At 35.0% G+C, this 27,133-nt stretch overlaps 2 protein-coding genes across 2 annotated transcripts; both read right to left on the bottom strand.

Annotated features, from left to right (window-relative positions):
- Positions 1-459: 459 nt before the first annotated feature.
- On the bottom strand, positions 460-3,355 carry LOC143053588 (uncharacterized). The gene is made up of 3 exons (XM_076226384.1): positions 3,103-3,355; positions 2,815-2,842; positions 460-1,053 (listed from the first exon to the last, which is right to left on the bottom strand). The coding sequence occupies exons 1-3, from the start codon at positions 3,292-3,294 to the stop codon at positions 665-667; spliced, it is 609 nt and encodes a 202-aa protein (XP_076082499.1). The 5' UTR covers positions 3,295-3,355; the 3' UTR covers positions 460-664.
- A 13-nt stretch (positions 3,356-3,368) lies between these two features.
- Positions 3,369-27,133, bottom strand: LOC143053757 (uncharacterized). The gene is made up of 6 exons (XM_076226535.1): positions 26,907-27,133; positions 24,482-25,024; positions 23,752-23,858; positions 22,321-22,774; positions 5,903-6,678; positions 3,369-3,374 (listed from the first exon to the last, which is right to left on the bottom strand). Exons 1-6 carry the CDS (start codon positions 27,118-27,120, stop codon positions 3,369-3,371), a joined length of 2,100 nt encoding a protein of 699 aa, XP_076082650.1. The 5' UTR covers positions 27,121-27,133.

Here is a 27,133-nt window from a genome sequence, read left to right as displayed (position 1 = left end):
ATTTATGAGTTTGACTGTCCCTTTGGTATCTTTCGTCCCTCTATTATAGTGTTTTCAGAAAGCATAGGTCTTTTTCACTCGCAAAACCATATTGTACTTATCGAAATTTAAGGACAGAAAATGTTTAAAAAGAATTGTTTCAGTCTATATAAAACATAGACAAATAATTATCTGTAAGGATGGGTTGAAATGTTTATTACAAGCAATGTTGAACTTTGATTAAAAAAGACATTTTCGATATACAAAAAAAACATATTTCAACTAATTATTAGTCTACTAAATGGTACAGTTAAAATAGCTATATATACTTTGTTCATCTCTGCTGTACAGTATCAATGTTTATCCATTACCAAGCATCTGATTTAACTTTATATAAATTTTTCAAAAAATATGTAATTTACTAATATCCAAAAATATCTGAAATGGTGATCAAACTGATAGCAGGTAACAACTGGGAAAACTTCAATGCACAAAAATGCAACATTTTTGATGATGAGAAATAAGATATTTCTTTTAATCTTGAAACCAAAATGTCATGGATCATTATACACTTTAGAAACAAGGAGGCCTCATTACAATTGCAAATTCTCTTCTCAGTTATATTATAGTGCATATTTCGTCCAGATTGGATAGTTGTTCTAATTAAATTTTGCAGTAGTTGCTTTCAAGCTATTGCACAAACTGTTGACGTCTTTTGTTTCTGACTCTGTGGTTTCTTAGGAATTGCACCCATTTCCCCAGAATGTCTAAGAGTATTAAGATCTACGTTCTTTAGAACTTCTTGTAAACAATATGCTCCTCTCCCAATGTTTACTAAAGCCTGTACCAGTACCCGTATTGTAGGTTTTACTGTTCTGTCTTCTCTCCATGCGAATAATACCTCTCTATTCTGAGCTGCTAGATCTCTAGGATTATTGCTCTTAATATTTTCAAGGGTTCCAATTGACAAGCCAACTTCAGCGCCAAGTTGAAAGAATACCAGACCAATTTGTGGTGCTAATGCATCTAAGATCTCTTCTGTTGGAATAAAATCTAGGTATTCCAAAGGAATTTCTGAAATGTCAGTATTGTAAAAACAATTTGAAAATTATTTTGAAATAAAGCCTAGCCTGAAACTTTGTAAAATACTATTTGCCCTAAGGAACCACAATCCCACACCAGGAAACCTAGAGAAATTTGCCAATTTGTTTTTTATAATCACTAATTTCAAAATTTTTCGCAACCTATATGTTTTAGCCTGAAATGACTGCAAGGTATAACAAATATCTCTAAGCTTTAAAAGCACTGTTTCAAACTCTATCGATGTGTTGATTTTTGCTTAGCGTTTGTTTAGATTGTAAATTGCATTGCTATACGACGTGTCGCAGTATTTATCCATCCAGCATTCATGCATTTAGTTATGATGTTTCTTTTGTAAATAAAAATAAGATGATGTGGTGTGATTGCCAATTAGTCAACTCTTCCCAAGAGATCACATGACGTAGAAATTAACAACTATACATGTAGGTCACCGTACTGCCTTCAACAATGTGCAATGCACATACCGCATTGTCAGTTATAGAAATGACAAATGTAAAATAATCCAAACGAGAAAACTAACGGCCTAATCTATGTACAAAAAATGCACGAAACAAATACTAGCATGCAACACAGCAACAAACGACAACCATTGAATTACCGGACAGACACAAACATACAAAATGTAGCGGGTTTAAATATGTTAGCGGGATCCTAGCCCTCTCCTAACCCGAGACAGTGGTGTAACAGTACAAAGTCGGAACGCATTATAAAATCAGTTAAAAGACTAAACTCGATCATCAGGAAGAAATACATCTTACAAAAACACAGAGAGGACGTGGCCAGGTACTTGTACATCCCATCAACAAAAAGACACTACAAATCTGAGAGAACTCTTAGATATTGTGTTATGTCTTATCGATTGTGGTGAAAATTCTGTATTTTTGGTATATTTCACATATGTCTTATTTGTCATTTTTGCGTTTGTTTGTACTGTATTCTGATCACACGATGTTGTCATTCTAGCGATACTTTTAACATCGCCATATAAGTTGGAGGCCGGTTTGCATAGCCATACAATGAGGTCAACCCACTTTCTTTTTTTAAATGTTCTTTACCAAGTCGGGAATATATCAGTTGTTATCAAATAGCCCGGTTCTTCGTAAATTTTACGGACGCCATCACGAGTTGGTTGACCGTTATGGAATATCCTTTTCACAGATTATATCGAATATGTTCCTTATGTCGTAACTACAATCCGTTCCCTTTTCACGAATGTGACCTTCCGAATTAGACTATTTACCGTGTTTGTAATAACATTAGCAACACGACGGATGCACCATGTGGAGCAGGATCTGCTTACCCTTCCAGAGCAACTGAGATCACCCCAGTTTTTGGTGGGTTCGAGTTGCTTAGACTTTAGTTTTTATGTTGTGTGGTGTGTACTTTTATTTGTCTGTTCGTCTTTTTCTTTTTTTAGCCAAAGGGTTATCAGTGTATTTTCGATCTATGCATGACTTTAAACGTCCCTCTGGTATCTTTCGCCCCTTTGTAGGCGTTTGCTTTTGTTGCAGGTCAGTGTTTCTGTTGGTCCGTGGTTTCCCTCTTATAGTTTATGTGTTTCTCTCAGTTTTAGTTTATAACCCAGATTCGTTTTCTCTAAATCAATTTATGAATTCTGTATACTACTGTTTCCTTTGTTTAATGTTGTTGGTATCGTTTGTTTGAATGTTGATGTATCGTTATTTTTAATGTTTTTGTCACTGATTTGTGTTCCTATTGTTATAATACTAGTACCTGTTTTTGCTATCCTGACTCTTCTAACCTACAAAAATAATCACTAATCATGAAATTTCATTAATACATGTAATAACTTAAACATTTGGTGAAACTTTTAAGAAACAATGAGCCAATTGTTGTCTTCTTTATAGTTTTTATTTACAAATTACAGTTTTGCACAATTTCTATAACTGTTTCTCCCGTGTATTTTGTATGGTAAATGGTATTACAACAATGTCAATACATATATCATATAACGCATTTTCTAAGGATTAGAATCTTGACACAGTAGTTTTAAAAACTTACTTGGCACAAGACATGTGTTGATATATCCATATTTGTCAGTGCTTCTGCCAAGGCTTTTAAATTGCAACCATCTTCCATCTCTCTCCATTTTGATAGAACCAAAAACTTAGCTACTTCAATATTTTCTGGGTAATTTTGTGTGATATCATTCCATTTTTCATACATATTAAGATATGAAACTAATTCATACATTTGGTTTGAAGGAAAATTAGTAGAAAAACGCAATAGTTCAATATCACTTGGTCTCTGGTTTAAAGCATCATCACTTAAACCTGAAAATAATCATTGTTACAAAACAAAGCATAACACATACCTAGAAGCATACATTTCCCAATTCAGGAGCCTGTAATTCAGTGGTTGTCGTTTGTTGATGTGTTACATATTTGTTTTTCGTTAATTTTTTATACAAAATAAGGCCGTTAGTTTTCTAGTTTGAATTGTTTTACATTGTTATATCGGGTCCTTTTATAGCTGACTGTGCGGTATGGGCTTTGCTCATTGTTTAAGACCGTACGGTGACCTATAGTTGTTAATGTCTGTGTCATTTTGGTCACTTGTGGACAGTTGTCTCATTGTCAATCATACCATATCTTTTTTTTAATATTTAATCTATAGCCTACTATTTCATCCCCTTTCTAAACATGTCTACAACATTGTCAGAACGTTGCAAAATGGACGAAAGAGCCAATGAATATATGGAATAGAAATCAGCTTGACATAAAATAATACTCTGTAAATTTTCACATGGTTCTCAACGAAAGATATTTTTTACAGTTTTTACAAACAAGAATTTTTCAATGTGTATGCTCTATATCAGATACATTTAGATCAGTGTATTTTGTTAGTTGCTGTCTACAGTATTCAATATCTTCAGATAACAGTGTTGCCTTGCAAATAGACTTCTCTTTTAGATTGCTTCACATTTCGTCACTATATCCAATAAAATGCCTGTGCTCATGTGTTAATGCCGTACGATAATCTGTAGTTTTTCGTATCTTTATATGATTTTCATAATGTATTCATTATGCATCTCCTAATTTCGACATATGCAAAAAGATTATACTTAAATGATTACTACTTTCTTGTGTTTTTTTTTGGTCAAATCTCTTAAACACAGATCAAAATTAGGTACCACTTTTGAGATACATAAATACAATCACACAACTAACGAGTTTTCTCGTTTAGATTGTTTTACATTTTCATTTCGAGGCATTTTATAACTGACTAGCGGTATAGGCTTTGCTCATTGTTGAAGGCTGTACGATGACCTATAGTTGTTTTAAAATTTTTGTGTCATTTTGGTCTCTTTTCGAGAGTTGTCTCATTTGCAATCATACCACATATTCTTTTTTATTAATTATACTTACCTGGACAGTTCTCAACACACTGTTCGTTTCTCTATAGAAATGAAATATATACAAATTATTATAACTTTGAAATTCAAAATGACAAAGTGGAATTGTACAAGATCAGATTATAAAGGTTGAAAAAATAAAATATAAGGCATTAGTACATAAAAACAATTACCCTGTCAAAACGGTTTAAAAATTTTTAGCAATATAAAATTGAAACACCAAAAACAAACCAACAGAAAAACTATCAATGATTATGGTTGTTTTAGACACAGAAACCACTTCTCATGTAATACGGTGACCCATGGTTGTTAACACCTATGTCATTTGCTCTTTTGACGAGAGTTGTCTCATTTGCAAGCATACCACATCTTCTTTTTATAATATGAAAAAAAGTTTAAGAGGTTATACAACTCAGTCTGAAAATAAAACTAACGTTTTATCATTAGTTTATAATTGGTTATGTTTCCTACTTACTTCTTGTTTGAAACCGGAGTCTCTTATTGTTGTATTTTCTTTGAATTGATATGGAATTTGTTTAATTTCTGGCTGTTCCAAATATTTAATATATATATTTATCCTGCAATTGGGTGTCCTTCTATACAGATACAGCCCTACAGATATCGCTATGCTGTATCTGTATACATACTATACAGATATCGCTTTAAAGCTCCGCCCACTGCCGGACTGAGTATTGTTTGAACCTGTGTGACCTCAGAATGTGTATTCCAGTTGCATTCCAATGACGATGACAATTGTCGATTTAAACTTGAATGTGTATGATTGTGTTACAAAATCAACCATGTCAATTTCAGCATCCATAAAGCTCTTCAACGATTTTCGGTACTTATACATCTTCGGATTTCAAATGTTTGGCTTTGAGCGTTCCTGATGAAGGTAAATCCAGAAAAGCGCTTCGGACGCAATAAATTATAAAACGTGTTGTTTTCCATTTTTTAAGTGAATGTCAAGTCTGAAGCGTAGGACAACTCGTACACTTCTGTTTCAAATTTGACAATGTTTTGTTATTTGTTTTTACTGTTGAAATTAGTTGTTATGTTAAAATAGATAATAATTCACCTTGAGCGATGTATTATTGTTGACCATTCGAGATTCTTTTTTTGCGAACCCGTCTTCAGCGTAATGTGTGATTTTGATATTACTACGCGGGCCTCAAGGGATTACAAATCGAAAATAAATGCTAAATATGTTAGTTTTTGTGTCTTTCAAAACACAAACAATATACAGAATTAATTGCAGGATAAAAACAATAACTGTTTAGTGTCTTTAAATATCAGCTGTATTTGTACTCGGCCCGAAACAGGTGTAGTAGCTCGCTAAAAGCTCGCATACACCTTGTTTCCTAGCCTCGTACAAATACAGCTGATATTTAAAGACACTAAACAGTTATTGTCTATATATATGTATGTATATGTATGTATGTATACCTTATCTTGGTACCAAATAACCCAGTTTCCTGCTCTGTGTGTTATGTTATGTTCGTCACAAACCCATTCATTGGTCAGCAAAGCTTCCTCTTCACTGATGAAACATTTCAGTTGGGAACATGAATATTCAATATGGAAAGGTGATTCATGGCCACTTTTTACATGAATTGTGGACCGATAGAACTCTGAAATTCTTTCCATGGTTGAAACCAAACATTCCTTAATTCCAGTGGCAATATCTGCGACAATAAGCCCAGCAGAGGTTCTATGGACTATATAAAGTATAATCTTGTTGCCTTCAACACACACAACAATATCATGTGACTTGTCAACTGATACTACAATAAATCCCGAAAAGAGTAGCTTTCTTCCTTCATATGTCTTCACAGTCCACATGCTCAGACATGCGCTTATCAGACGATTAGGTAATGCTGGTGGTATAACAGAACCTTTGAAAACAAATGCTAAACATATAGCTCTCTCTGCTGTGCACTCTTTGTCCATGAAGCTTGTGGTATTTCTTGTTGTAACCATACAGGGAACAAAGAATTTCTCTACTGGTAACCGACTTCCAGTAAATGTATCATATCTCCGTTGCTCTGTCAAAATATCTAAATGAATGAGGAGGTTGAATATAAACTCTTTGAATGGTAAAATTGCCCTAAAGTCCTTTTGTGCCCAAATCTGATACAGGTCTTCACGGCATATGATTCCACTTTCTGACATTTCTCTGAAAATTTCCTGCATTCTCCTTTTCTGAGGCCAGAATCCTCTGTCTACAAAAACATAAAAAGGTAAAATACTTTCTGAGCAATTAATTTTCATTACTAATTTTTATACGACCGCAAAAATTATTTTTTTTGGGTCGTATATTGGTATCACGTTGGCGTCGTAGTCTGCGTCGTCGTCGTCGTCGTCGTCAGAATACTTTTAGTTTTCCCACTCTAACTTTAGTAAAAGTAAATAGAAATCTATGAAATTTTAACACAAGGTTTATGACCACAAAAAGAAGGTTGGGATTGATTTTAGGAGTTTTGGTTTTAATAGTTTAGGAATTAGGGGCCAAAAAAGGGTCCAAATAAGCATTATTCTTGGTTTTCGCACAATTACTTTAGTATAAGTAAATAGAAATCAATGAAATTTAAACACAAGGTTTATGACCACAAAAGGAAGGTTGGGATTGAATTTGAGAGTTAAGGTCCGAACAGTTTAGGAATTAGGGGCCAAAAAGGGCCCAAATAAGCATTTTTCTTGGTTTTTGCACAATAACTTTAGTATAAGTAAATATAAATCTATGAAATTTAAACACAAGGTTTATGACCATAAAAGGAAGGTTGGGATTGATTTTTGGAGTTTTGGTCCCAACAGTTTAGGAATAAGGGCCCAAAGGGTCTAAAATTATACTTTGTTTGATTTCATCAAAAATTAAAAAATATAGGTTCTTTGATATGCTGAATCTAACTGTGTATGTAGATTCTTAATTTTTGGTGCCGTTTTCAAATTGGTCTACATTAAGGTCCAAAGGGTCCAAAATTAAACTTAGTTCGATTTTAACAAAAATTGAATCCTTGGGGTTCTTTGATATGCTGAATCTAAAAATGTACTAATATTTTTGATTATTGCCCCAGTTTTCAAGTTGGTTCAAATCAGGGTCCAAAATTAAACTTTGTTTGATTTCATCAAAAATTGAATAAATGAGGTTCTTTGATATGCCAAATCTAACTGTGTATGTAGGTTCTTAATTTTTTAACAAAAAATAAATTCTTGGGCTTCTTTGATATGCTGAATCTAAAACATGTACTTAGATTCTTGATTATGGGCCCAGTTTTCAAGTTGGTTCAAATTAGGATCTGAAATTATTATATTAAGATAGCAAGAAATTTATAATTGCACAGTATTCAGCAATAGCAAGAAATCTTCAATTACACAGTATTGTACAATAGCAAGAAATTTTCAATTGCACAGTAGTCAGCAATAGCAAGAAATTTTCAATTGCACAGTATTGCCCAATAGCAAGAAATCTTCAATTGCACAGTATTGTGCAATAGCAAGTATTTTCAATTGCACAGTATTGCGCAATAGCAAGAAATATCTAATTGCACAATATTGCGCAATAGCAAGGAATTTTCAATTGGAGTTATCTTTCTTTGTCCAGAATAGTAGTTGAATCAACTTAAATTACTGTTTTATACAATATACAATGTATATTCACTTTTACTACCACATGATAAATTAAAACAATCTTTACCATTCAGTGATAACAAGCACTTTTTTTACATTATAATATTTTATGATGTATTTAAATGAGTAGTCAATTTTTCTCATTTCAGATTTCATAAATAAAAAGAAAATTTCTTCAAACATTTTATTGAGAGGATTAATATTCAACAGCATAGTGAAATGCTCAAAGGCAAAACAAAAATTTTAAGTTCATTAGACCACATTCATTCTGTGTCAGAAACCTACATGTATGCTGTGTCAACTATTTAATCACAATCATAATTTAGAGCTGAATCCAGCTTGAATGTTGTGTCCATACTTGCCCCAACCGTGCAGGGTTCAACCTCTGCGGTCGTATAAAGCTGCGTCCTGCGGAGCATCTGGTTTAAATTTATAAAGAAATTTACTTGACTTAGATATAACAATGTACTCTGGTAAAGTCAACAAAAGCAGTTAAAACTTGCGAGTTATCTTCTATTTTATTTGAGAAACTCATAAATCATCTATTTATGGTATGTCCAAGTGTCACTAGCTACCTGATATATAAAAAATATAAAGTTTGATTTTTTTTGTTCAATCATTAATAAATAGAAATAGAAAAATAATTATTCCTTTTTAGCAGCCAGAATGGTTAAATTTTGTCAACATTAGCGAAGAAACCTTGATGGTGAATTATTCACTTGCGTATTCGTGTGAACTTCAATTTAACCCCTTAGCTAACAAAGGTTGATCATTTGATGGACTGATTCGATCCACAAAAAAAATTATTATACAAGTGAAAACGATGAAAAACATATATTTTTAATCTATAATATGAAATTAAACAGACCATGAAAAATTGTACGAGTTGCTTAATCTATTTATATCTATAGTTATGTTTATATTCCTTATATGGTTATCGGTGGTATTCGGGGGTCAATTCGATAGATAATTAAATGGTATCTAGACTAACATACACACGAAATGAAGCTACATATTATCAAGATTACGACCTGTAAACTGTTTATTTAAGACTTTCAATAGTTTGGATACATGTTTTACATTGTTATAAATCCAATATGATTATTTTAGTGAAATCAGTGAACATGAAATTGACAGGTAGTGTACCTTTAAGGCAACACGCTTGTTTATGTTCATTTAATATTGTATTGACCTATTATGCATGCAAAATTTAATGCAAGTTTCTTATAATTACTTTGTGATTACTTGATAGTCATTAATTAAAACATATTTTTTCATGTTTATTTTTCTGGTTCAAAGAAAAGCGTATGGCTGAATCAGTTGGACGACAAACGCCTGAATCTGACAGATAAAGGTCAAGTTGTCGACACAAAAAGGACCCGTATGTAAAATGTTTACGCCCACAAACAGCGCCCCCTATATTTTTTTCTACGGCATCTTTGAGAACGATGTCCCGTTCTGTAGTAAATTAAAGTTAACTAAAACATAGAAAAGTAAGTGTAAAAAACAATTGAAAGATATATTTGCAGATGACTGGTTATGCATGATACGCTGGCAATGTGCGCAATGTCCTTTAATCTAAGATTGAAAATTAGTTTGTTTCCTACGTCAAAATGGCGGATTTCAATGTTTACATTTTTTCCTCTATTCATAATCTGACACAATTTCGTATCCAATCATTTATTAGCAATTTTATTATTGATCTTTGAAGATCATCCAATCACATTTACCGTTAGAAAGTGGCTACACGTTACCAGCCATCGTTACAAAGAAGCCATGTGTTTTGTGGGGATACCTTGGGAATGTTGTGTATTCAAAAGTTACGGTAAAAATCAATGTTTTCTTCATTAAATTTCCATGCAATTCACAAGTCATAACAGCAAATCCATTCTTAACAGACCTGATAAGGTAAACAGACATGTTTAACTGTCTGCTTTAGCAAAAAATCGTGTAAATAAGCCTGATGGGTCGTTTTGAATTCAAGCACAGCAGACAAACACGTGGTAGATTGTTTATGTTTGATAGTTTATTTACCTTAATTGCACGTTGATGTTACTATATACTTACAACCTTTATCGTGTTATACTTTCAATAGTTATATAATACATCTTGCCTAAGAAACACGTCTAGCTAGGTGCAAGGACTTCCTTTACTAGGACTTTAAATAATGAGGGTGTAATGATGTTTACAGATTACCATATTTACATTACAGCATTTTCTTTTGCATTTGATATATTTCATATACATGTACATTGTATGTACACAAAGAACAATAGAGTAAATGAACATACATGGGTTTAATTTCCACCCTAGGTATAAATTTTGATACTCATTATAGGTTAGAACAAATAGAGCAGATTGCAATTGACCATAATGTAATGTCTAAAATGCTGATTTATGGGGCCAAGTCCTCAACATCATTTTTTCTAAGTATACAGCAGCTCCTATAAGGATTAGTAAGGGACGTAGCTACCCGGAGGCACGACAGCACGTGCATCCACGTCGTTTTCACAAAAAAAAAAAAAAAAAAAAAAGCAGAAGAGAGAGATGAGTTGGTCAATCGGAATCGGAGACTGTTGGTGTCTTTTCCGTCTATCCCGGATATTAGTTTGACAACCTAGTTACAAGTGTTGATGAAGCTGTTTATTAAGAAAAAGATCGTAGCTCCGAAGTTGCGTGCACATTGATTCGGCATGCAAAAAAAGAAAAGGCAAAATAAAAATTTATAAATTGAATGTTAAAGGAAACACCTATGTTGTCACTTTTTTTAATTGATGAAATATCATTAAAAAACGACATTTGGTTTCAAAATATTTTTTTTTTTTGAGATTATGACAAAATCGGAAGGTTACTTGTATCTTTTACAAGATTTTTACTTTTGAATTTGTAATACTCAGTCTAAGATATGTAGTTTTGGAGCACATTTTACAGTGTACAGTTCATCAGTTTGGAATGAGATGTACCAATCGGCATTAGAATTATCAGATCCCTTCGATATCGTTGAAAATATGCCGAGGCGATGTGGTTGACAGACTACCGGAGCCAATCACCCTGCAACCACGCCAAAACAGTATTGGAAAGTCTCATTATTTTTTGCGTTCATAGACCATATGATAAGGCAACTGGAGAGTGGAGTCGCGTCAAGTTATCAGAAAATCGCTTCTTTGTGTTGTATCTGCTTCATCGTGTTGTAGGAAATATCACAAACGAACAAATCTCAATATTGTCTGAAACATACGAAACTGACCTAGCATGTAATTTTGACGAATTCAATTGGGAGGTCGCTCGATGCCGAACACGTACGCTGGTTGATAACATCTCGCAAGTGCTACCATGCCATGATGGCCCTGAGATCTATCACGGTCACGGTACTACGTATGTAATTGAAAACAAATGTACGATCAACAATGAACAACGAAAGATACATAGCATTACTGCATATTCATCGGGATTTCAGTGTGAATGTTGACAAAGTAATAGAGAAGTTTGTTTCTGCCCAGACCCGAAGAGCAGATTTTGGACAATTTTGAGTAAATTCTGTATCACAAATATGTGTTGTTTATGTATTACTATATTCAGAAGATTTATTAATAGTTTTACATTCATAAATTTTTATCTACATATAGCTCCTCTTTTAACCGTCCTATGACCGAAAACCGAAAAAAATAAAAAATTCTGCATAATATATAGGGTCCCAAAATTTTTTCGCATCGCTCCGCTCGGCGGTAGTTGCTTCCACATCGTTTCTTTCTAGCTACGCCCCTGTAGTCCAGTGGCTTAGTCCTGTCTTTTTTGTCTCTGATATTTCCTTATTTATATTATCATTTCTATTATTCTCTTGTACATGTAGTAAGACAAAAGCTATTGTTACTCTTATATTCCTCATTTGCCTGAAAACAACGGAATTTATTCATTGTTGATGTACATTTATGTAAAGTGACTTGTAATTTAACTGTCACTGCTAACAGACACTTGGACTCTGGTGATAAGTTTCTAGACTGTTATCTCATTGGCAATTATACCATATTTATGTCAGTTTCCCCTTTATAACTTTTTAAGAAAAGAATTTAATGATAATACAATAATAAGTTGTAAAAATTTTGAAAAGTTAAGCACAAGTGCCAAATTTAATTGGCTTTTTATTCAAGAAAACCTAGAGGTATTGAAAAGTGTTGCAATTTAAAATAAATTTTTTAAGCTCAGAAAACTATCAATAAAGTGCAGATATTGTTTTAATTAAGACTTTGAGAATATTTGCCTGTTAATACATGTAGAATATATAATTGTTATGTGCCTTTTTTCTAATATATGTGTGGCTCTGATCTGGCTGTGGTTTAATATCTAAACATGGATTTGGTTATATTCATATTTATCTGATTTATATCAACATTATTGTGTCAATTATAAAAATCATTAAATACATTACTTTGCTCTTCATGGGCCTTTTAATTGGAATAACATAACATATATCTTATCTTTTATTACCACATCTCTTTATTTTAGTACTGACAGGTTAACTTTTAAAAGCATTTAAAGTAAGTGAGATGTTGACAAGCTTAGTCAATGATCATGATGATTGTAAATCCAGATAATATCATGAGATTTTTTTATATAAAAGTAAATAATGTGATTAAATTGATTATCTCAATTCTAAGAACTGAAATTCTGATTTGATACTATGAGATTATTTCTGATATCAGAATAATAAATATCTCATTGTTGTCCTTTAAAAAAAAAAAATCTGAACATACTGTATTTAAGTCAGTTTTGTTTTTGTCTGAGACTACTATAACATGGGAAGTGACCAATCTCTATGTTATACATTGTAGTAGTCTCAGGTTTTTGTTTTTGTAGTTCAATTGACTGTGCATTTTAGGGCAGGAAAATATGAATTTGGATTAAATTTGAAGTTGATTCAGTATATTTTATGACATAATACCACTATTTTATTTTAACAAAGCATTTTCAAACTTTATTTACTGGTTAGCTTAGCTTATTATTCAATCAATAATTTAATTGAAAGGACTCAACAGTTGGTTAATTGCAGGACTTTTGAATTCAAATGTAAGAAGGAAAAAAAAATGAAGCAAAACTTGAAATAATACAAATGATAGAAATGATGAGATCTGCATGATCTCAGATTGCAATACAGCTTTTTTCAGTTATCTTTGTGTTGATTATAATGTTTTAAATCCCTTTGTGGTTCTTTGGGTGTTCAGATTTTTTTCTCTTGATTAAGGCAAGCTATAGAACTTGTACATCTTATATAGTTTCTTATCTCAGGGTGAATCCAGACAATTTTAAACATTGGTGGTGGTATTCTCAACCACTGTTCTCAAACAAGGATAAAAAGGAGGGTTCCAACTATATGATCCTATATGATCCCATTCAAATGCATTAATATTCCATAAAAAGAGGAGGTTCCAATCTCCAGACCACCTGGGATCCACCACTGTATCTTAAAGCAGATATGATAAAACAAAAATTGTACATGTACTTCTGTCCACTGCAAATTGATTTTATTTTCATTCAATGGTAATGTTCACAATTTTGAAGACCATGTTTCCTTTTTTCCATATTTTTGTTTCAATGTAATGAAAAGTTCAATTCTATTGTTACACAGGTTCTGCTGACAAATGACTGATAAACCCTTCTTGTATCCTTCTATCTACCAAAAGGTGTTTGAGAATATACAATAAGTCCAAGTTTCAGAGAAAAGTCAGTTAAATGTATAATTTTCTTCTTTGGAAGTGTTCAATAACCTGTAAGTACTTGAACAAAATGTTATATTCAACCTTTCCATAACTATTTTAATGTTACAACAGTAGAAGAACATGGAATATTGAAAAATTATTCAAGAAATCGTCGAAATATATCTGCAATCATTAATTTTACTCGAATTTACTGTTGTGAACTTGCAATATCCAACGATGCGCGTACCGAGTTATCTCCCTTTGATCTCCGCTTCGCCACGAATAAGCTGACACAATTGCGTATCCGGGGTTCAGAATTGACCACTTTGGTTTTTTATTAATGTACGTGACGTGTACAAATAAGTCAATACGAGTCCAAAAACCACGAGGCATGCACGTTTACAAAACAATCGTAAACTCTGACCTTTTATCACGTGACCAATGTCTTGACCTTAGAAGCCATTACATCGTTTGCCGTCCAACTGTGCATTATTTATATTCTGGATCACATTCGCAATTATATTTACTATAAAGTCTATTGGATTGAATTTTCAGACATTCATATTTTCCGGAAATAATCTGGACTTATCCGTATTTTCACTACCGTTTACTTTCTTTTCCTCGCCTGTCTATTGCAAATGGATGCCACGACAACACTGCTCTTGTGGATATTGTGACAAATCACCGTCAAGTATGTTTCAAATCGATTATAAACTGTTAAATATATATTCCGTTAACTTGACAAACACGTTTATTCAACAAATATGAACTGTAATTGTTTATTACGTTGAATTGAACTGAGAATTCTACTTTCGTTTTTGACTGGATATTATTATTGCATTGAACTTTCAAATATTTCTTTCGTACATATTGTAAATATTGTATTTTTATTTCTTTCAGTTTACCAAACAATACACACTCTGTAAAAACTCCTGTATCATTTCTGGTGGAATTATGATCTACAATCTTCACACACAAGTTGTTATTCTTTATAATTTGCCGAGCTTGCGATACAATCACATGGTTATACTAGCTGAGTCAGGCTCAGCATAGTAAATTGACGACAACCTGTCTTTACATATCCAGACAAGGAACGACAACGTAGCAACGTACATACCTTCACACTGACAGTGGACTACATATCCTGTGTGTACTAGGCAGCAACCTAACAACGTTGAGTCAACATGGATCCCAGTCATGTGGAACAACAAGAATAGATTCAGCCCCCAGAGGGAGATGTCCCTGAACTATTAGAAAATCCGTCTAATACAACACAGTCAGATGAAAATCCCGAGGCTAGGCGAGTACGTGACCTCACGGAAAAAGGAAAAGGAGCTTTCACTGAAAAACGTGACAAGTTCTGTCAGGAACAAGAGGCTCTCTGGACAGACATTGAATCCCAGTTATTGGAAGTCACAATGCCTCCTAACGAGCTCCAGCAACTCCTAACAGCCCAGGACAAACTTGTTAAAGCCTGTAATAATTATCGTAGGCTCACAGATGAATACCTAGACTTTCTGAAAAGGACCAGAACATTGGAGAGTCAAAAAGAAATTGATGCATGTAAACTCTCTTTGGATTTTCGTCTGTCCAAAGTGGAACTGGTTATGGAAAAACTACACGAGCATCGTCTCGCCCTAACAAAGGCCAAATCCACTAAAACAAAGACCTCAAAGGGTAAGAAAACCTCACACAGGGGTAGCTCTAACGTGTCAGACATGTCAAGTCTAGCACGGAGGAAGCGTGCCAAAGCAGAGGCCGCTAAATCAAAAATAGCCTTTGTTGAACAACATTCACTTATCCTAGCTACAACAAGAGGCAATGTTAGAGGAACAAGCCCTGTTCAGACAATCTAAAATGGAACAGGAAGCAGCACGCAAAAAGGCTGAAATGGAACAAGAAGCAGCACACAAAAAGGCTGAGATGGACCAGGAAGCTGCACGCAAAAGAGCTATAATTGAACAAGAAGCAGCACACAAAAAGTCTGAGATGAACCAGGAAGCTGCACGCAAAAGAGCTATAATTGAACAGGAAGCCACACTTAAAAAGGCCGAAATGGAACAAGAAGCCGCACGTTCAAAGGCTAAAATGGAACATGAGGCAGAACAAGAGGCCATACGCAGAAAAGCACAAATCAAACAAGAGGCTGCACGTGTAAGCCGAGAAAAAGTCGAGCTAAAGGCCAAGTTAAACCTTCTAGAAGCACGCAGAGAGTCTGCAGCCGCAGAAGCCGAGGCTCGCATCCTGGAATACGATGACAGCCAAGCGTTTAGCGATCTCCCTGACAAAAAGGAAGACCCGCTCCAGCGTGTGCAAGATTTCGTCAATAAACTTCCTGTATCAACCGCTGTAAAGGAAGTAACAGGACCTCAAAAGAAAAAACAAATTCCTGTTAAAATTGAGCTGAGTCATGAAGCACCAGCGTTCGTGCAATCCGTGGCGCTGAACTTGCCGTCACAGACATCTGCTGTCTTGCCTTCCGATACTAAGTCACCGGAAGTTACCTTTATCCCAGATCTGGGAATAGTAACCGGCATACAAAAACTAGGCCTTTCAGATGAGATCCTTGCTGAAAACAAAAAGCAAGGTGTAAAAGAAGAAATCCCTGTTGCACACCAGCAACAAATCAACCCTACATCGGAGATTACTAGATTTCTCCTGCGTAAAGACCTGCTTTTCTCCCAATTAACAAGCTTTAACGATCGGGCAGAATCCTTCCATACATGGAAAGCAAGCTTTAAAAATGTGACAGACGAGTTACAAGTATCTGACTCGGAACAGATTGATTTATTGATCAAGTGGCTTGGTCCTGAGTCTGCTAAACATGCCATAAGCATAAGAGCGTCGAACGCCAATAATCCTACAATAGGTATACAAAGATTATGGAAGAGGCTTGACGAGCGGTATGGTGCTCCAGAAATGTTGGAAGCCTCTCTCCGGAGTAAACTTGACAAATTCCCAACCTTGACGAATAAGGACAACGCACGTCTTTATGAACTATCTGACATTCTATCAGAAATAGAATACCAAAAGGAAAATCCCAAGCTGGGATGTCTGCTAGCTTATTTTGAATGATTTACCGACCGGAATAAACCCTGTCATTGAGAAACTACCATATGGACTTCATGAAAAGTGGATTACAAGGGCGTCTAGATACAAATCTAACCACGGCTCTGCCTTTACTCCTTTTACAGCTATCTGCATTCATCAGTGAAATCAGTAGAATTAAAAACGATCCCGGATTCATCTTTGGGTCAAAAGTCACACCAAATACAAAAGGTGCTGCGCCAAGGTTCACGTCTTACCCCAAGACTAAAGTTGGTACTCATAAAACAGCGGTTGAGCAGCAATCTGGAGACTCCAGCAAACAAGGTCTTTGTATCCTGCACAATACAAATCATTCCTTAAATGAATGTCAAGCGTTCCGAGCCAAGTCAATAGAGGAGCGTAAAGGTCTTTTAAAAGAAAACAATGTATGTTACAAGTGTTGTGATTCTACAACACACAGGAGCCGGGAATGCAATGCACGCATAAGTTGTAAAGAATGTGGAAGTAAACAACACACTACCTGCAAGTTCTCAGTATAGCTCGTCTAAGCCAGCCTACGGCGGGGAGCCAACAGAAACCGTTGAAACTAAATCAACCTCAGTGAACTCTACCTGTACTGAGATCTGCAAAGATACATATAGCGGGAAATCTTGTGCTAAAATACTTCCTGTGAATGTTTATCACAAAGATAACCAGGACAAAGTTATTCGCATGTACGCCATCATTGATGACCAAAGCAATCGGTCACTAGCATCGCCCGAATTCTTTAATCTTTTCGATGTCAAAGATAAACCGGAGAACTATACTTTATCAACATGCTCCGGCAAAGTAGTAACTTCCGGGAAAAGAGGAAGAGGTTTTGTCATGGAATCAATCAATGGTAATGACAAGTTTGACCTTCCTGTACTGATTGAATGTGATCATATTCCAAATAATAGGGACGAAATACCTACTCCTGAAGTAACAATGCATCACCCTCATTTAAAAGAACTTAGGGGTAGCATTCCACCAATAGAGGAAACTTGCCAAATTTTTCTCTTAATTGGCAGAGACCTTATAGAGGCACACCATGTCCTCGACCAGCGCATAGGACTACCCAGAACTCCATATACACAACAATTGAAACTGAGTTGGGTAGTGATAGGAGAAACCTGCATTAACAAGCAGCATGTGCCTCTTGAGTTAAATGTCAAAATAACCAACATTTTACCTACAGGACAACCTTCAGCCTTTCAACCTTGCACAAGCAAGTTTGACATCCGGGAAAACTACACAGACCCTGTAACGAAAGATTTACAATCGCCACTCTTTGAAAAAACAAGGGACGATGATAAGCCTGGACAGTCATATGAGGACAAAATGTTCATGAAGCAGATGGACAACGAATTTGTGAGAGACTCGGAAGGAAGTTGGGTAGCACCGTTGCCGTTCCGAGTGCCAAGACAACAATTGCCAAGCAACAGACAACAAGCTCTTCATCGTGCTTATATGTTAGACACCAGTCTGAATAGAAACCCAGTTAAGCGGGAACACTTTCTTACATTTATGAGTAAGATCCTAGACAATAATCATGCAGAGCTCGCTCCACCATTGCATGAACATGAGGAGTGCTGGTATTTGCCATTGTTTGGTGTTTATCATCCTAAGAAACCCGATCAGATAAGAGGTGTGTTTGATTCTTCCGCCAAATGTAACGGAGTTTCACTTAACAGCGTCCTGCTTACAGGTCCAGACTTGACCAATGATCTCTTGGGAGTACTGCTGCGTTTCAGGAAAGAAATGGTCGCAGTAACTGCAGACGTTCAACATATGTTTCACTGCTTTGTGGTCAGAAAAGACCACCGAAATTACCTGAGATTTTTATGGCATAAAGACAATGACCTACAGGAGAACCTTGTCGAATACCGCATGAGAGTTCATGTTTTCGGAAATAGTCCGTCACCTGCCGTTGCTACGCTTGGACTCCAAAAAGCCGCTCAAGCATCACAACTAGAATTTGGCAGTCACGTGACTAGCTTTGTTACAAGAGACTTCTATGTCGACGACGGTCTAACGTCATGTCCTACTAAAGATGAAGCTGTTAAGCTCATGAAGGACACACAGCAAGCATTAGCAAAATATGGAAACTTACGTCTTCACAAGTTTGCCTCTAATTGTGCGGAAGTTATGTCTGCATTTCATGTCAGTGATTTGGCTTCAAATCTTAAAGATCTAGACTTAGAATGCGACAGCAAATTCTACAACGTAGTCTTGGTCTCAGCTGGGACGTAAACACTGATAACTTCTTATTTCAATTATCATCAGAAAACAAACCGATCACTCGAAGAGGAAGTTTATCAACGATAAACAGTCTCTACGATCCTCTTGGATTTTTGGCTCCGGTGATTATTCAAGGGAAACTCCTATTAAGGAAAATAGTATCAAAAACCGTCGATTGGGACCAACCTCTCTCTGATGAAACAGCAGCGGAGTGGAAATCTTGGAGAGATACTCTAATTGCTATCGAAACATTACGTATTCCACGTACCTACGTGCCGTATCTCAGCAAAACCGCCACAAAGGAGTTACATGTATTCTCTGATGCATCAGAAAAAGCCATAGCAGCTGTTGCATATCTACGCACGACCGACAGTAGTGGTGAACCAAACATAGGTTTCATTCTTGGGAAAGCTTAAGTTACACCAAAAAGTGGTCATACTATTCCACGCCTTGAACTATCTGCTGCAGTTTTAGCAGTCGAGATAACACAGACCATCATGGATAATTTAGATTTACATATAGACACCGTAAAATTCTACACAGACAGTAAAGTAGTCCTAGGCTACATCAGTAACGAGACAAGAAGGTTCTTTATCTATGTCGCCAATAAAGTAGAGAAAACAAGAAAATTTAGCTCTCCAAGTCAATGGAATTATGTACCAACTAACCGTAATCCCGCAGACTCGGGAACAAGGTCCGTACCAGCCCATAAAATTCACAGCAGTGAATGGTTATTGGGACGAAAACATCTTCTTTCCTCAGAACAGAATTCTGAGGACATATACCATCTAATAGACCCAGAAGAAGATAGAGAAATCCGTGCTACTGTTAATGTTGCAAAAACATTTTCTACACCAGAGTATAAAGGTATTGGAACTGATAGATTCAATCGATTCTCCAACTGGACATCACTTGTGCGAGCGATAGCCTTTTTGGAACGTTTCTCCCGTTTACACGGGTCAAAACAGGCATCATCAGTGACTTCTCTGGATAGTTTTTCGAACGCCAAAAATTTCATCTTAATATCTGCACAACATGAAGTTTATGGAGATGAAATCGATTGTGTAAAACGTCAGACACAGATTAATAAGCGGAGCCCGATAGCTAACCTTAATCCGTTTTTGGACGAACAAGGACTATTACGAGTAGGAGGCCGCATTGCCAAATCTGACTTAGACCTCCGTGAAAAGAAACCATTGATCGTCCCAGGACGCCATCATATAGCGACATTATAAGTTCGACACTACCACAACAAGATAAAACATCAAGGTCGCCATTTCACAGATGGAGCGATTCGATCCGCAGGATTTTGGATCGTAGGAGCAAAACGCTTGATCTCATCTATTATTCACAAATGTGTGACATGCCGCAAACTCAGAGGAAAAACCGAGTATCAAATTGATTTGCCAGAGGACCGTCTTGAACCTTCACCTCCGTTTACTAACGTTGGAATAGACACCTTTTGGCCCTTGACAACTGTTTCACGTAAAACACGTGGTGGATACGCCAACTCAAAACGTTGGGCAATTTTATTCACATGCTTAGTGACAAGAGCTATTCACATCGAATTAATCGAGTTTTTCAGCCTTCATAAACGCTGTCAGGAGATTCGCCGCTATAAGAGGCCAAGTTCAGATTTTTCGCATTCTCCCACATGGGTGGAGCCTGGGAAAGAATGATTGGTATCACCAGGAGAATTTTTGATTCTAAGCTTCTTAAAGCAGCCGGAAGAAGCCTAACACATGACGTGCTCAACACACTAATGGCAGAAGTTTCAGCAATAGTGAACTCTAGACCTCTGGTACCGGTATCAACAGACCCAGAGAATCCGTTAATATTAACTCCGGATATGTTATTGACACAGAAAACCGACTACATATTCACCTCAGATCATCTTGGAGAATTCGATAAACGAGATCTATGTCTTGCCGAATGGAGACGAGCACAGGCTCTTGCCAGTGTTTTCTGGTCCCGTTGGAGGAAAGAGTACCTGCCGTTACTACAACAACGACGAAAATGGACCGAAGATCGCCGTGATCTCATCGAAGGAGACGTCAGTCGTCTAAAGGACAAAAACATTTGCCGTCCCAATGGCCCGTTGGAATTATAGTGAACTCATTTAAAAGTTCAGACGAGCATGTCCGAAAAGCAGAAGTGCGAGTAATCGTTAATGGGAAAGCAACAACCTACACACGCCCTATCGTGGACATGATTCTTCTCATAGAGAACAACCCAGTGTAATTATATGTATATATTTTGGATTAATATAGTGACATTCATATGTGTAATTATACTTTCTGGAATAGTGATATCAGATAGATTTCAGACGGGGAGTATTCTGAATCACATTCGCAATTATATTTACTATAAAGTCTATTGGAATGAATTTTCAGACATTCATATTTTCCGGAAATAATCTGGACTTATCCGTATTTTCACTACCGTTTACTTTCTCTTCCTCGCCTGTCTATTGCAAATGGATGCCACGACAAAACTGCTCTTGTGGATATTGTGACAAATCACCGTCAAGTATGTTTCAAATCGATTTTAAACTGTTAAATATATATATCGTTAATTCCGTTAACTTGACAAACACGTTTAATCAACAAATATGAACTGTAATTGTTTATTACTTTGAATTGAACTGAGAATTCTACTTTCGTTTTTGACTGGATATTATTATTGCATTGAACTTTCATATATTTCTTTCGTACATATTGTAATTATTGTATTTTTATTTCTTTCAGTTAACCAAACAATACACACTGTGTAAAAACTCCTGTATCATTTCTGGTGGAATTATAATCTACAATCTTCACACACAAGTTGTTATTCTTTATAATTTGCCGAGATTGCGACACAATCACATGGTTATACTAGCTGAGTCAGGCTCAGCATAATTTATGTCATAATATAATTAGTAAGAACATATTACATCTAGTTCGGACAATAGTAAACTACAAGAGGGGAGGATAAAAGTTCTGTCCGAATTTGTGGGACAATTAAAAATTAAATGAGGGAACCATATGAATTACTACAAAACGCACAATGGAATGCATAAGGAAATCAGAATAAACGAAATCCAACATGAAAACAGACTAAAAAAGCAAAAAAATGGATCTTACCCTATGCACAAAACGTAAGATCGTAATAAAATTGAATAATATATAATGACACAAATACCAACAATAGACAAAAAAATAAAAGATTGCTTCTTAATTTATAATTGATATATACCTGTCACAAAAGATCGCATAACTTCCACCATGAGAAGAGGGTTAATGATAACATAATCTCTTAGTTGTATGCTATCAAAGTACACAATCTTCCCCAGCGAATGCTGAAAATGAAGGAAATCTTTAAGTTGTCCCGGACTCAGTACCGACACCTTGCTGATGCCATTTAATTCTTCAAACTCATTTAAAGACAGAATTTGCTTCCCTTCAGCTACTAACTCAGCTATCTCCAATTCAAGGGGGACACAAGCGTTCGGCATCTTCTCCCCCCAACACGGATGGTCGAACGTGAGCTCAGTGATGGTTTCCTTCAGTACTTTGAATTCTGGGTCTGTTTTATCAGTTGCATTGATAAATATTTGTTTGTCATAGACAAGATGATTTCTTCCTTCGTGGTCCTTAAATAATTCATCTACTTCACCGTACAACAGTTCACGTCTGGTCTCTATATCCTCCTGTCAATATAATAGACCAAATGAGGAAATAATCTTTATATGGCATGACATCAATGTAATATGAACCAGCTTTAGGACATTATGTGTTAGAATATTTTTTATCATAAAATTGAGAATGGAAATGGGGAATATGTCAAAGAGACAACAACCTGACCAAATAGCAGACAACAGCCCACGGCCCCAATAGGTCATAACCTTTGTAGGTTTATGTATTGGTTGTGTTTATAGCCATATATGAACCCTTTCTCAGAACATGGAGATTGTTATAGATTTTTATCTATACAAATAACACTTTTTGTTTAAAAGTTATAAATACAAAGTACACTTTATGCTAAGTGAATTTGTTCATTGTAGAATATGTTATGGAAAATTGCAAGCATAATCAAAACAAATTATTCATTTGATTCCTTACCCATATACGTTTTTGTTTATTTATAGCTTTTTGTATTTTTTATAAGCTTTTGATTTAAAATTATATTGGCCTCTAGCATCACGGAATAGAAATAGAATTATGGTTGAAATACGATTATGATACGGAAAATTGGCACCGTTAATATAATTATAATACAATGTGTTCTTCCCTCAAATAATGTATATTATAATGAAAATATTTTTTATTAATAAGGAACTATTACTTAACAAAATATCGAAAAAGTAATTGTTACATAAGGACATTTCAAAAAGAATGAGGTTCAGTCCCAAATTCACAGCAGCGGCCTTTGAATGAAATAAAGCCGAGAAATATCTCAGAGTTTGAAAGACCATTGATAAATTGCTTATCAATATTTTCATAAACAACTTCATTGACCTTGGCTAATGACGTCATACATTTTTATTCTACTCGACTGAATATTTTTTTTTATAATAGAGTAGCACAAAATGGAATATAATCACAAAAAATGTCAAGGGAACATTGGGAAAAAAGCTAATATGTCATGTATTTTAGATGATTGATTATTTATGTCTAGGTCACTTACTGTTGGAACTTTGTCTTTATGGGTGGCCACAAACAAGATTTTCGGGATGCCAGCATACACCACCTTACAATAGGTCAGGATTGAGTTCACCCAGTGAAGTAAGAAAACTGAAAATAGAATAGAGCTAAAATACAAGATGTAGTTATAAAAATACGTATACAGTTTCTTAATAATATCTTAAAATATGAAATATATTATGATTATTTTTGTATAACTCTATATCAAGTCAATCGCCTTGGTAAATAGCGATATTATCAAAATTTGAACTACAAAACATAAAAAAAAACCCAAAGAAAACTGATTTCGTTAAGATAAAAAAGAAATAGGATAAAATTACTAACATTCCACAACATACTATATAGAAAACAAACAATTGATCAAGATGAACCTCCAAAAAACAAATTCAGAACTCAGGAAGGGTCAGCCGTTCCTTATAGTGGCAACAACTGTGTTACGCATTGCTATTCAAATTTAATTGCTTTGACAATTTTTGACAGATAGTTTTATTCTTTTAATGCTGTTTGACAGAGGTAGCATTTTCATTAGATGTTTTAGAAATTTAACAACCATAAACTTCTACATTTAAAAATGCCTGTATCAAGTCAGGTATATGACAGTTGTTGTCCATTCGTTATTGATGTGTTTTGGCAATTGATTTTGCCATGTGATTAGGGACTTTCCGATTTTAATTTTCCTCGGAGTTCAGTATTTTTGTGATTATACTTTTTACCTGCCGGTGTTGGTGTCATGTGCTGCCCTGGAAAACACAGTACATCAGGAATTTCTTCATTCAAACCTTCACTACCATTAAATACTACTAGAAACAATGCCCTGAAAGTCATGAATGTCTGGTGTGTTGTATAATAGACATACTGTCCACCAAAGTCCCAGAAGATGAGTCGGCCAACCTTCATTTTATAATTTCCACTTTTGAGGACTTTTTCCATTTTCTTTCTTATTTCTTTTTTGGTCATTTTCGTCTTCATTTTCTGTTTATTTTTTTGTTTTTTAGGCACACTAGAGGTCGACTGGGATGCCAACGATGAAAATTCTGGTTGTTTTGTAGAGGGCTCACAGGTCAAAATTGACTTGCTAGCTTTTGGTTGTGAAGAATTGTCACCTTGGATGTTATCTTTATATTGACCATCTACAGATGTCTCGTCTGATATTCTTCTAACTGGTTTGTGTGGTTTTTCTGTTCGTTGACTTTCATCTTCTTCTATAGTGGTCATTAATACCTTATTATACACAACATCCATGGCATCATACGTTTCTGTATAAAATAATATTATATCTTTTTTGTTATTATTAAAAACATCTGCAAACTCATGATATATGGATTAAAAAGATCCGACACTATTAAAGAGTTTCGGTATTTTAAGCTTAGAATTGTCATCTCAAGATGTCTTCCTTAATATAATCAAATATAGAAATCTGTGAATGGTTCCACAGAACCCTGTGTCTCGCCTGCAATCGCTGCTGTCAGTGTGAAACTGAAATGTTGACTTAAAAAGTAAGCCCAATTTATCAGTAAATAACAGATTTTAATAAAAATTAGGAACTTTTTCTTCAGATGCTAGTTCATGGTCTTGTAAATGAACTCCTGTCAAATTTTCATTTCAATTAACGAAATTTTACAAATTTATCACGTCAAAAATGTTTAACTCGAGACTGTAAATGTTAGCAATAAAACAAAAATAAGTTCATCTATCAGGAAAATATTAAGAAAATGAAAAAAAAATATTTATGTTTGCTTCAGACATTATCATTTAGTCCTACAAAAAATTCTGCCAAGTTTCATAAATTCTAGGAGAGTAGTTGATGTGTAACAATCTTCAACATCGGACTGTATCTACTTGTTAAATGTAAAAAAAAAACAAACAACGTTAAATACACGAAAAATAAAAAAATTAACATTTAAAAAAAAAATCTGCTCTAAACTAAAATTCTGACCAAATTTCCAAAAATTCTATGAAGGAATGACAATGTTATTGATGACTGAAAAAAGTTATTCACATGGCAATTTCTGCGTGTTAATTATAAAAGAGGCTAACTTAGTCCATTTATCAGTAAATTACGGGAAACATTTAGCTGTCTTTTGGTATTAAGCAAGCTTCTGCCAAAAATTTGTTGTAAATGTCATAAATTCACAATTGAAATTTCGTTTTGATAGCTTAACAAAACTCTTTATTGCATGTGCAGCTCTTTTGCAAACTATCTTCATTTCCCATTCTCTCATACTGTAGAAATGGAATTTTGGCTATTTACAATTTATTTCAAAACGTCGTTCAGTTCATATTTGGTGATTCTGTTAGGTATGTGCCATTGTTAAGATTATATTTGGTGGCTGATGCATTTGAAGGTTTACACATAATATAAAACTTGAAAAGCGATCCATTCACATTCATGTGGGTTAATAGGCGGGAATAATATAGCAGCTATAAATTAATTTTGTTGTTTAAAAGTCGCATTTGTTGTGGTGGAATTAGTTAAAAATGTACCAGGTGATCAAGTAATCTTAACTAATCTTAACTCAAGGCTAAAGCTTTGTCCATCAGAACAATGTATTTAACATGTTTAACCCCGCCGCATACTGTAAGTATGTGCCTCTCCCAAGTCAGGAGCCTGTAATAAGGTGGTTGTCGTTTGTTTATTTGTTACATATTTGTCTTTCGTTCACTTTTTATACATAAATTAGGCCGTTAGTTTTCTTAGTTTGAATTGTTTTACAATGTCATTTCTGGGTGTTTAATAGCTGACTGTGCGGCATGAGCTTTGCTCATTGTTGCAGGCCGTACGGTGACCTAAAGTTGTTAATTTCTGTGTCATTTTTGGTCTCTTGTGGAGAGTTGTCTCATTGGCAATCATACCACATCTTTTTTTTTATATTTATAGCGTTATATATTATTCATTGATGAAAAAGTTTGAAAATCATGAACATATTATTATGCATGCTATAAATATTGTTATCAAATTGAAGTGTTATCGAGTTAACAATGACCAACTTTTAAACATTATTTGAACGGACAGTCATGTTTGTGCTTGCATGTTAAAAAAACATAAACATGATGTACACACACTACACATGCATTGGGGGGAATGAACACACTTAACACACTCAAGTCAAATTTAATTATTTGACTGAGTTTTCTTACCTGGATCAATCGTGATCCAATTTCTGGTTTCTATATCCAGACCACATCGACCTTCAACGAGGGAAATGCCATCCGTGCTGTATCTTCCTTCTGGGATGACAACACCTGCTAAAAGCTTGACTAGACTTGATTTTCCAACACCGAACTGCCCAGTCACCATACAGCGCATGTCAAATGATTGATAGCTTCCACTACCAAGCAATCGGTTGTACATGACTGATCGGAGA

This window comes from Mytilus galloprovincialis, chromosome 12, assembly GCF_965363235.1.
Source record: "Mytilus galloprovincialis chromosome 12, xbMytGall1.hap1.1, whole genome shotgun sequence".
In the NCBI taxonomy this organism is placed as follows: Eukaryota; Metazoa; Mollusca; class Bivalvia; order Mytilida; family Mytilidae; genus Mytilus; species Mytilus galloprovincialis.
This window is presented reverse-complemented; position numbering and strand designations above follow the sequence as displayed.